We start from the raw sequence: 12,931 nt of genomic DNA, 5'->3' as shown, positions 1-12,931 counted from the left end.
CTGTTGTGCATATATTGTTGTATAGAAGATATTTTAAAGTGAGTCATCAGGTGGAAAACGAATGGATAGATAGATAAACCGATATGTGGCGCCATCTAGTGTACCTAAATTCATCTAGAAATTTTCATAAAAGTGACCCAAAAAACGGGGCTAACTGGGTAAACCGTGGCCCGATTTTAACGAAACTTGTTTTATTCTGTTTCTATTCTCAGTTCATTACAAATATGGCACTATTGTGCACCGTTTTTGCTGTATTTAATTACAAACAAACAATCTCAGAGTTTTAGTAGTATATAGATTCTACCACATATATGACTTATTAGATACAGTGTTGATTTAAAAATATCCTAAATAACATTATCTGATAGAACTATTTAATAACTTTAGTTTAAGAAAACCTGACTAACAGTTTTGTTTACTGTGACTGTACCAAACACCAGAGGGTATATGATTTGTCTCTCTGTTTTAAGATAATAGTTCTGTTACATAGGTGGTTGATAAAGTATTCCTTCTAACTACTTAACACTATATGCTTTGAAATTAAATTTAGCTTCAATCTCTAGCAACTTTCATTAAATAAAAATTTATTTTTAAGTGATTTAGACATAAAATTTATCTTACTTTTCCATTCTAAAATCAGGTAGTGACCTATTGAGAGCAATTTTGTCACTAGCAAGCAAGTTAAATTGGTTGAGTTTAAATTTTTCCTTTTTTAAACTTTCTTCTTCTTTAGGTATGACCACTCCTTTTCCATTTTCTCCTGGCCAGTCTGCTGGATTTTTGTGTACAACTGAGAAGCAACAAATAATAAAGTTTTAACTCGGAGTTCTCAACACAAACACTAATAAGTTCTAGTACTGAAAATTCTTTCCATAACCAAAACTGGCATATTACATGTGATTAATTTTGTTCTAATAAACATAAAATACATATATATATATATATATATATAAATAAACACACACATACATACAAAGATTAAGTTTATACTACGACAATTTTGTACCTTCACCATGTCATTACAGTTGATATCACCACATCCAGTCAAGCTCTATCTGAAGATTATGCATCTCAGTTTCCATTGTAAAAGGCTTCCTTGTAAGGCTGTCATGTCCAAAGCACACCACTACTCATGGACTACATTCCATAATCCACCATCCAGTGTATCAGGACTATGATTTTCAAAACCCCTTTAACAGTCCAATGATCACAAAGAAATCCATAGGCACTGAGTCCAGCAATTTGACAGGTGTTCTTCAGATGGAGTAGTATGAATACCTATATGATTCATTCTCCAGCTGCTTTAGGCATGCAATAGTTGAACTGGATGTATGAATATGGAGATATTTCTTAATTATGTTATGTACTGTTGCCTGGTAAATGTGGATGGCTTTTTTCATTAACCTTTGTGTTCTTCAATTCTCATCTATAACATGACACTGTAGTTTGCTTACTTCAGTTGAGGTGTTACTTGTTGCAGGTCTCTTTCTAGATAGTTCTGTCCAAGTTGATTCATTATTTTTTTTGTTTGCCAGTGTCAATAAGCACAAGGGATATTCCCTTTTTAGAAAGTCTAAATCCCCCAATCTGAATACACTTTTATAATCTGAATGTATGAATCTTTTGTTTTGTAAAGGGCTGTTATATACTCTTCTCAAAAGTTATAAATGTTTGGTGGCATCACACTACCTACAAAATATCACATCAAAATGTAGTCCCGATTCATTCTGTTTCACTGAAACTTTATATTGGCTGTGGCTATCACATGACTTCATTTGATTATTCAATATTGTTTTAACAAAATTAACTCAACTCTCTGTTAAATACATCTTAATATTTTTATACAAGTGACTATATTGTTTCTTTCCTATCTAACACTTACCTAGTGTTTTTTTTCAATCCTACAACTTATAAATGTTATCTGTTTTAATTTCACCAGTAAGAATTATATTACTGTATGTAAGAATTATATTACTGTACAATAGTTTTCAATCACAATAATAAAAAAGTCCTATAGAGTAAAAACTATGTGAAAAGATTCTTCTGTTGAACATCAGAAAAGAAAATATTCTTACCACGTTGAGTCCAGCTTTTGAACTCTCCAGCAGGTGAATTAGATGATTTGACAAATGGTGCATGTTCTTCACCATGTGATATTCCTCGAACTTCATTGCCAATTTCACATGAAGTACCAATACATTCAGTGTAGTACATCAACAAACACAATCCCAACAGAAACCACACAAAAGAAGTTACTAAAACTACCTTACATGTATGAAAACGAATCTTCCCTCGAAGCATGGTTAATGAATTAGTATTTCTTTACACATAAGTCACAAGCCAATATCAATATTTACAGAGATCAATAGCCTTATTTTGTACTACAATAACTCCTAAATGAAACAGCAAATAAGGCTTCCAAAAAAATTATTACAACACTTCAACTAAACACACCTCTCCTATACCCAAACACAAGATATAACTGTAATCTGATTACAACACTTCAACTAAACACACCTCTCCTGTACCCAAACACAAGATATAACTGTAGTCTGATTACAACACTTCAACTAAACACACCTCTCCTATACCCAAACACAAGATATAACTGTAATCTGATTACAACACTTCAACTAAACACACCTCTCCTGTACCCAAACACAAGATATAACTGTAATCTGATTACGACACTTCAACTAAACACACCTCTCCTATACCCAAACACAAGATATAACTGTAATCTGTTTACAACACTTCAACTAAACACACCTCTCCTGTACCCAAACACAAGTTATATCTGTAGTCTGATTACAACACTTCAACTAAACACACCTCTCCTGTACTCAAACACAAGATATAACTGTAATCTGATTACGACACTTCAACTAAACAAGGATCTACTTGTAATGTGATTTAACTACTTCTATCATCTCACAGTTTACTTGCTTCGGTCATCATATGCAGTATTTTTCAGCTGGTTAAAAAGAAAACTAAACATTAATAAACTTTCAAGACCAATAAAGTCATGACAAGTTTATTCAACATTATGAAAAACAATTATAATTCTGAACTAAGTGTATATAAAACATTCATTCCTTCCACTTCATCTGTAATATCTTGCTATTTCTGTTCAAGAAGTAAAAATCACATTTACAAACCATCCTATTACTTACTTAACGTATGATAATTTTCACTAGGCTTCTAAATTCTTTTCAAATTCCATATTGAAGAAGAAGAGATTTCTAATATTATTTCATTACAACACAATTATTGCATTAATACATCTATGAGAAAAGAATTTTTATTTATATAAACATGGCTTATACTTCAAAACAAGTATTTTACTGAGTTACGCTGAAAACACTCAGACCAACTTAAAGATCCACACCAAAGTCACTATATGCTACACTTTGGTGAACTTGAGATTTAAACAACGCTGTCCACATCTTAGAAAATACTTTACTATGATGGAAAATGATTGTTACAAACTGGAAAATAAATGTATTACACCAAACTTAAAGTAAACTTTGTAATGAAATTTTGTAGCATTAAAATACTCTGATAATTATCACATCCAGTTTAGTATCTAACACTGTATCTTCACATTTTATGGTAACTGTTACTTAAATATATTTATACAAGGTCAAGAATAACAGAATACAACGTACAAGTCATTACTGCATATTTTACATGTGAATATAAAATGGGTATCACTTTAACAAAAACAAATATATAACTAGAGGGGCACTCAGTGAGCGCATACCTCTGCCACTTAGCATTGATCATATTCGGTCCTCAAAACAAATACAAAAATATGTCTGTTGTTATCAACGAACATGGACCATTTGTAGCACTAAAATTATGAATAATATTCTACATATATCCAACATGTTTTATCAAATTACGATCATTTTTGACTGAGTTATAGAGCAAAAATGTCCTCATGTTAACAGAATAGGATTTTTTTTTATTTTTGTGATCTTGACCTTTGATTTTGACCCTCCAAAAACTAAGCACTTCTAAGTTGGGTCATAGTTCAAATGTACACCAACTTTTGTCCAAATCCATTCAGCCATTATCGAGAATCTTGCTGAAAAACACATGTTTTCCCCCCTGTGTAACCTTCACCCACATTAGGTGGTGTAGGTAATAATAGTAGACATACCAAAAGTTATTAATACTGTCTACATTAATATGTGATAAATATAGATTCTGTCACGTTTTCTGCTGACCAACAAGTATCACAACTTATGCTACAATACTAATTAACATATTCAAGCTTTTTCTCGTTTCTTTTTTCAAAGTGTTTCTGATACAATATAAATTATTCTGAAAGGACAACATTAACTGTAGTATTATGTCAAAACATTTAAATTAAATAAAGTATCCGTTATGACAATAAGTTGGCAACCAGAACCGATAACGGTATTTCGATATATACATACACACAAGTGCTTGGCTAAGAATCGGTAAATGAGTGAAATAATAGATTAAAAAATAGTTCATGTCTTTTATCTCAAAATCACTGAAACTTGTCATATTGCACACGATATTTTACCTTGTGATCCTCTTAATTTAACTTTCATGGCATGGTTTGTAGATTTGGTGTATACAAGTGTTGCCTTTTATTACATTGATTTTTGTTATATATGGCAAGTAAATTCAAACAAAAATTATCAGGTAAGAATTCTGCTACATGAAATTGATTAAATAATTAAAAATTAATGGACTTATTTTCCACTGTTAAAGTACTCTGAATGGAGCCAATCATTTTCAAGCTTATGTACAAGACAAACACCTGAGGAACCTCGTTAGTCACATATAGCCAATCATAATAATTCCTCCTTACACGATATTTGTTTCTAGTTTATACCAATAAGCCAATGATTTTGCTAACATTTCTCTACCTTTCCATCAGTTTCGTATGCATCCAATGTCCTAATAAATTCCTGGTGTAGCACTTTTATCAAAAGCTTTCTAAAAGTCAAAATACACAACAGTAAAAGGGCATACCCTCAACAACAACAAAATAGAAGCCCTATAAAATATCTTTAAACTTAATAAAGCAAGAAAAATTTTTAAATTATGCTGAGAATAGATAATTAAATCCCAACTTTCTCTCTGACAACTAGTTTCAAAAAGGGTAGTTAAGCTTACTAGTCAAGGAAGGATCTGGGTAGTTAGGCCTACTAGTCAAGGAAGGATGAGGGTAGATAGGCTTACTAGTACTAGTCAGGCAAGGATCTGGGTAGATAGGCATACTTGTCAAAAGAAGGATCTGGGTAGTTAGGCCTATTAGTTGGACTTTTAAAGTTATCAGTGTGGAATATGGTATGCAAGCTATGTTGTTTGATAGAAATTAGTTATGTTCTGATATACGTGTCATACATACAAGTTTTAGTGAAAGTCAAAGCAGATGAATATGACAAAGTACTTATATCAGAGGTAAACAAATGTTTATAATATTTTCAAAGTAAAACAAACAAGTGATGTATACTAAAGCAGAATGAACTATGACGAGATGTAATTGTACATTTTTCAGCTTTAATGTAAGGTGATCATATTTTTTAAGCCAAAACTGGACACGCTTGTATATAACTAAAAACCTGTACTTGCCATAATTCCAGAATGAAGTGTGAAAAAGCTAGCCATATCAGGGCCAGTTGTATTTCTCTGATGAGTGCATTTAAAATTTTATGACAAAGCTGTACCTAAGCTAAAATAAAATAATGTATTTAGCTGCAGATTTCATAATATATATAGGTATTTATGTGATAAATATGAATATGAAGATACTCAAAATCCTGACTCAGAAGTATCATGATCCGTATATCTCATGGAAGCTAGCCGACTAACTGTCACATCCTTGCTATAATCACTCCAACCTGAGAATCATTGAAAGAACACACAACTATATGTTATGTTCTGTAAATAATGCTCCATTGTTCTTTAAGAGTTAGTTTCATTAACATCATTGTTAATGTCATTTAAAATAATTTTGAACACTATTGATTCATTATTCATTTTTACATTTACCAAGACTATTTTGCATTCATGAAATACTAATTGGAATAAGGCCAAAAATATTGTTAAGAGCAATCATTTTAGTTTTCTTGCATATTGATTTATGACATGTTACATGCCTAGTCATTTCATATACACAGTTAGCTCTATTTACCTTAATAGTTACTTTTTAGTTCTTATCTACAGAATTAGCTTATTTTTGAAACACACCAAATAGATCTAATACCACTCTACTTAAAAAATCCACTTAAACTTACTTAATCTTAACACAGCTTTTAGAATCAAATTAAGACTCAATCTGGAATCTGATTAGGATCAGTTCATTAAAGTACCAGTTCTGGCATAATAGCACTTACTTAGCCTTCCCTAAAATAACTGTAATTTTCTGATGTAAAATAAATACTTTTATTTCTTATAACAGTTTTAGATATTCCAGCAGAACTTGACATTTTTTCCACATATCTATATAACACACTTATTTCACCATCTAACAAAGAATGTTTAATTGTTTATTACATGGCTTATTAGCACCAAGTATCACAGAAACAATCCTTAGATGTAACAAATACATAACCACACATTTTTAGGACAGCAGTTCAAGACTATATATATAACAGTGTAAGTAAAATGTTAACCTTTGGTCAGATCTTGTACATTTAGCTCAACTAAATTGTTTATGAGCATCTTTTTTTTTTTTCACTGTTTATTATTAATACAATTATTTGTTGCTATAGAAACGTCACTTAACATCAACTACCAAAGAACTAGAGTAGCACAGAAAACATTACAAAATGTGAATATCTGATATCACTACTACAACTAATAGTATACATATAGAACTGTACACCTCTTACCAAGTTACTGGTGACTTGTATTTTTTATACCTTTAGGACACATTAAAACTCTCCAAGAAGTCCTTTAACAATACTAATAGTAATAATAAACATATAGAGCTGTACTTAGTTACTGGTGACTTATAAGCACACACGACAACTTAAGTTCTAGTACTAGTTCTTCTATGAACTCCTTTACTAGTACTACTACTATTAGTATTATAAATAATTTAAATACAACTTTAATTTAAATTTAAAATAAAAGTTTTACTTTTAATCAGTCCTAGATGAAACTTGTTGAATATTTTTTAAGTTTTAAACAATAACATATATAAAATACGTTATATCTAAAATAAAATTATAAGTTCTAATTCTACATCGAACTATTACAACACCCACCTATCTCTCACACATATTCAAGAGCAGAAGAGAAGCACCTTTGGTTAAATTACTTCGGTCGCCATGTCATCAATCTTCTTAGCTTTAAGAGCAAAAGTAACGTCATTTCCGTCATCAATTTTAGAGGGAAAATTGTGAGCTCATTAGGCGTACAAAATGATATTAACAATAATGACAAATAATAGAGAGAGCGAAGAAGAAATGCAATCAAAAATAATTGAAGTGACCAGCAAGAAAATGTTGCTACATGATATTTTTTTCATTGTACTTAAAACGTTAAAGTTCTTTTCGGGCGAAAATAAACATTTAGATTAATACATTAAGTACTTCGGTGGATCAGCAGTAAGTTTATGGACTTACAACACTAAAATCTAGGGTTCAATTACCACCAGTGAATAGAGTGCAGATAGTCCATTGTGTAGTTTTTGTCCTAAGAACAACAACTTCACATAATTAAAAACAAAACAAAAAATGCCTTATTCCTCAAAGTAAATGTGGTGTATTCTCCATTAAAGACTGGCATGCATTGTCTGTCAATAAGAAATGTAATATGAGTTTATCATTGCTCTCTAAATATGTGACTGTCCTTGCAGTTTAGCTGATTATATTATTATTTTACTAATTTCGTAATCTGCTTATTTCCTGCCAATTTTTTCAATGGGACAACAGTACGTTTACGGATTTACGACGCTAAAATCCTGGGTTCTATTCTCTGCGGTTGACATAGCAGATAGCCCAATGTCATTTTGCTTTTAAAAAACAAGTTTCCTGTCAAAGCTACTAAGACTATATGCCGACATCGTTAATTTTGAACTACTGACCACAGGGAAAGCAACCAGCTAGCAGTAACCATCACCAATTTTTAGGCTACGTTTTACTAAGGAACATTTGAATTGACCATCACGTTACAACACCCCATGTCTGAAAGAGCGAGCATATTTGACCGCAGGCTTCGACTCGATTAGTTAACGTTATGTAGACTTTTCCTGCAGATAATTAAAAACAACAACTCGCCAACGAAACAATAACTTTACAACAATATGATCAGAGGTGTCATTTCCCCAGCTTGGTTGTTTTTTTAATCTCGCGCAAAGCTACTCGAGGGTAGTCTGCATTAGCCGTCCCTAATTTGGGAGTGATAAACTAGACGGAAAGCAACTAATTAACACCACCCACCGCCAATTCTTGGGCTACTATTTACCAACGAATAGTGGAATTGACAGCCACTTTATAACGCTCCCACGGCTGAAAGGACGAGCATGTTCGGGGAGGGGATTCGCTTCTGCGACTCGCAGATTGCGAGTCCAATGTCCCAACCTCCCACTTGCTCAGTAATATATTGAAAAAACAGCTGAAATCTAAATAACAATATATTCGAAAACCATTATCAGTTACATGATAGAATCTGAACCCAAATATACAGAGAGAAAAACTACTATAATATACATATTTATACATTTTGTGGAAGAGATAATTTTCTAAAGATATGCATATATATTAAATACAGGTATTCGAGTATTAAGCCATTAAACCTACAGTTTTTCTTTCAGATGCTTTATTAAGGTAAACTATTATTAATTGTAATTACTTTTTTATTTTACTTCCCTTCAACACTTTTCACTAAAATATTTTATGATATAAATTTACTAAAAATATAACTTATATTTAACAAAATGGTGAAAGTGTTCCTAATGAATTTGAGGTCGTTTTATACTGTGGCGCTAAAATTTAAGTAGAATTTTGACAAGCGTGTGTATTATCAACATCAGTTACTGAGTTAGTGTTAGCAGCTGTCTGTATTAAATGTTAAAAATAAAAATTTAAAGTATCGATTGTATTTGTAACAAAATAAATGTTTAAAGTAGATTCTGATAAAGAGTTTGATTTAGAAGATGAGGTAAAATACATTTAAACAAAGCATAAATGTGTTGACAAATTTAATCATAATATAACCTAGTAATAGTACTATTACTAATATGTAAATTATATATTCAATAATATATTGTAATAAATAAATAATGGCACACTGTTTTAAAAAATTACATTTGATGCTTATTACTTTATGTTAATTGTTATATTAATAATTAATTATACAGCTTATGACGAAAACAAACATTTTTTGTAAAATAAAATAAATATTTTGATTTTGGGAACCTAAGACCAAACTACTGCCCAATTGAGCAATTCAAATACTGAAAAATATAATTAAATTGAAATGAATAAATCTGACGTGGAAATGAAAATGCTAAGGGTAAAAAGAAAGTTAAGAATAAACTGTAAACAATTTTTAAAGTGATGCACACATGCCATTAGCTTACTCAACTTAGTTACTGGTCTTACTGCATGGATATTTTATTATTTATAGCACTATGGTATTGGTAACTAAAATTAACACAGTTAAGTTAATGAGACATTTCGTCACAATCTCTCACTGCAAAGTTTTGTCTTTAAAACTTAAAAGTAGAAGTTAGAACTTGGATTTAATGGTTTAACAAATTGCTTAAATTCAACATTAAAAGATTTGCTTGCCAACTTGGGTATGCCTGTCAGTGTCATGTAATATAAAATTGTGGTATATATCTCCATATGTTTTATTTTGTATAATATATTGTACACTGGTGTGGTGTTGATAATACTGTCTTTGTTAAATACTTTTGAATGTAACAATGCAAAACTTCTAGACTTATGCAAAATGAAGTACATTTATCACTGAGTGTGATTTTCAATAGAGAAAGAAATAGTGAAAATGAAATATGCATTCCCAATTTAGATTATAACAAAGATTACAATATCTATAATTATTATTGATATTAAAGCTTTACACATAATTGCCAGAGAGGACATTGTGCAGTTTAGATTACAGCAAAATCAGTAAAATTATCTGTTAATGATTACTAAAGTTTAGAAAATCTTAAGATACATTTAGAATATGCTTCACATAGAATTATAGATTTTTATCCCTTTCATTCATAAAGGCTTGGAGGCAAATAGCAATAACATTGTTTGTTCATTGTTCACAGCTGCTTTCCATATGATACCTAATTTAGAGTTCTAGCATATTTTTCATTACACTTCTACAGCTCACTTCCTTTGGGGAAGTAAAAAAGATCTTGGGTTAAAAGGTCAAGGTAATCATTTACAAAATATCTGGTACCACAAAATTCTTCCCCTGATGGGACAGTGGTAAATCTAGGGATTTATAACCCTAAAATCAAGAGTTCGATTCCCCTCGGTGGACACAGCAGATAGCTCAGTATGGCTTTGCTATAAAACAACATACCACAAAACTCGCACAAACACCAAAATTAAGACAGACAAAACAATAATGGTTGGGGGAGGGGAGGGTCAACCATTCTACTGATGACTATTTTTTAAAATGTCATTTAAAATAAATGTGTCAGTACAATCTTTATTCGTTGCTTAATGTATGACTATTTCTTTGTTTAACATGATAAAAACTTACTGGTTTGCTCATTATAACTATATGTAATGACAGTTCCTATATTGAGGATGATTAAATATCAAGACTTAAAAATCAATGAACCACAGGATTGTTATGTTTTATGTTATTCTTTAAATATTTTGTTTTTATAGTTTAAGAAATAGTTTTTGAATGTTTTTTGTTGACTGAAAACTTGTACATTTTTGAGCATCAAATAAATGTAAAAACAAAAATGTTTTTATGTTTTTCATTTAGATAAAACTATATATGTTATTGAACTTGGAGTAAGTGGAAAATTTGGAGTGTCTAGAAAATATACTTTATACTGGTTGAAATTAATGTTTCATACATGTATTGAATTTTTTTTACTGGTTTAAGTTATTGTTTATCGTCTTTTTTACTTTATGCTGGTTTAAGTTTAGATATATATTGTCTTTCTTTATTATGTTTTGAATGAATGTTGATAATTTTATTGTCATTCTTTATACAGTTTTGAATTAATGTTGATAAATGTATTGTTTTTATTTTTCACTTGTTTAATGTTAGATGAATATATTCTTTTTTTTAGGATTTTTTTCAAGATATTTTTAAAGTCTCCTCAATGGAAACAAGTCCAGGGTTGTTAAAGAAACATCATAATTCAAGTGACAGAGGAGAATCGATTGATGGACAGCAGTTAAATTCTCATACTTCTATGCCTTCTTTAACTATAAAAGGCACTGAAAAACATACATTTTCTTTCCAACAAAGGCTTGGATCAGAAGGGGATGGCCAACAAATACCATTTACTGTCCAGAAGGGAAAGGATAACAGAACTTGTGATAGAATTTTTTCTAAAAATATATATTCTAAACTTTTGATTGAAAGCAGAAATTCCCCAGAATCTTTTCCAGTTTGTGATCAGAAACATAAGTCTGAACCTAACCATCCAATATCGGTATTTGAGAATGTTAATACAACATTCACTAACATTCCACAAACAAATTCCTGCTCCATGAGAATGGAAACTTCAATAGAAGATTCAACATCAAATCAGCTTTCTCATGAAGAGCTTGACTTTCTAAGTCTTGACCTTGACTTTGATGATAGTTTTGCCTTGGAAGGATTAAGTTCCAATAGTATGATAAAAAGTAATTCACCTGAAAAAACAATAAGTACAATTCCTCATAATACAATCACTCAGATAACAGTTACGAGTACAAACCACAGTGTTGATAAGAAACCAGCTTTTGAAAATGGGGTTTGTCCTAAAAAATTTTCAGAAAATTGTAATAAAAGTCCTGTTTTGATTAGCCATGGTAAGTTATTTTTATATTTCTGGATTATTAATTATTTGAATATTAATATGGTAATTACCCAATTGTGGATGATGATGATGTTATCTACTTTGTAGTTCTGAAAGGATTGGAGTTCTAAGCTTTTTATTAGGACCTTTGCACATTTAGTTATTATCTAAGGATAAGAATAAACGAGAACTTTTATTTCCAACTTGTGGCCACAATAGTATGGACAGTTCAAACCTAAATGTATTTATTTTTGTATTTGGTTTATAAGTTTTGAAATGCAGATTTTTCAGTCTAAAATTCCAATTGGAAGTTTTGTAAAATTGTTTCAACCTCATATCCTCAATCCAATCAGAATTAGCTACTGATGCTGAAAGTTATCCTTTTTACATGTACATGAATCTGTTAGGTGTAAATTATTCTAACTGTCCATTTATGTACATATAAATAATGATTGGAAAGTACATACAAATTGACATAAAGACATATAAGATCTCTCTTCAGAAACTCTAATCATCTTTCTGCACAACAGTTATTACCTTGCACATCTGCCGAGAAGATTTTTGCCTTGAACGAAACTCCTACTGCTACACATATTAACGTAGATTGCATAAGCCTATGATGTAATCATTATAGACCATAGCCAGTACGAAGGTGATACATCTTTCAAGGTTTTTGTTAAAAGTTAACAGACTTTTTGTGCTTACGTGAGTTGTTAATTATACTTCTTTTTGTTGCAGGTCTCATAACCACCTTATTATTTCTATATATTTATTGTGGGAACAATGAAACCCGCCACATTACTGATGTTGCATCATAGGGAATACTTATTTCTTCCAAAATCTACATTGTGCAGTAAAGTAAAGAAAGTTGTTACGTCTCCGTTCGTTAATTAATTTTCCGTAAGTTCGTTCCGACAAAACTTTAGCGACACAAGTCCTTTCTTAAAT

At 30.8% G+C, this 12,931-nt stretch overlaps 2 protein-coding genes across 2 annotated transcripts in view; one reads left to right on the top strand and one right to left on the bottom strand.

Annotated features, from left to right (window-relative positions):
• LOC106472402 (polypeptide N-acetylgalactosaminyltransferase 1-like) overlaps positions 1 to 7,335 on the bottom strand; it is a gene marked incomplete at its 3' end in the record, with an annotated part of 18,715 nt that extends 11,380 nt beyond the window's left edge. The window contains exons 1-3 of the mRNA XM_022400981.1: positions 7,257 to 7,335; positions 2,076 to 3,126; positions 622 to 790 (exon numbers count right to left, since the gene is read on the bottom strand). Coding sequence (XP_022256689.1) covers positions 622 to 790; positions 2,076 to 2,301 — 395 coding nt within the window. The remainder of the gene's footprint in view (positions 1 to 621; positions 791 to 2,075; positions 3,127 to 7,256) is intronic.
• A 1,716-nt stretch (positions 7,336 to 9,051) lies between these two features.
• Positions 9,052 to 12,931, top strand: part of LOC111089124 — a 24,319-nt gene continuing 20,439 nt past the window's right edge. Inside the window, exons 1-2 of the mRNA XM_022400983.1 lie at positions 9,052 to 9,153; positions 11,267 to 11,996. Coding sequence (XP_022256691.1) covers positions 9,109 to 9,153; positions 11,267 to 11,996 — 775 coding nt within the window. The 5' untranslated portion in view covers positions 9,052 to 9,108. The remainder of the gene's footprint in view (positions 9,154 to 11,266; positions 11,997 to 12,931) is intronic.

The sequence above is a fragment of the Limulus polyphemus genome, unplaced genomic scaffold (assembly GCF_000517525.1).
Source record: "Limulus polyphemus unplaced genomic scaffold, Limulus_polyphemus-2.1.2 Scaffold5302, whole genome shotgun sequence".
NCBI classification, from domain to species: domain Eukaryota; kingdom Metazoa; phylum Arthropoda; class Merostomata; order Xiphosura; family Limulidae; genus Limulus; species Limulus polyphemus.
This window is presented reverse-complemented; position numbering and strand designations above follow the sequence as displayed.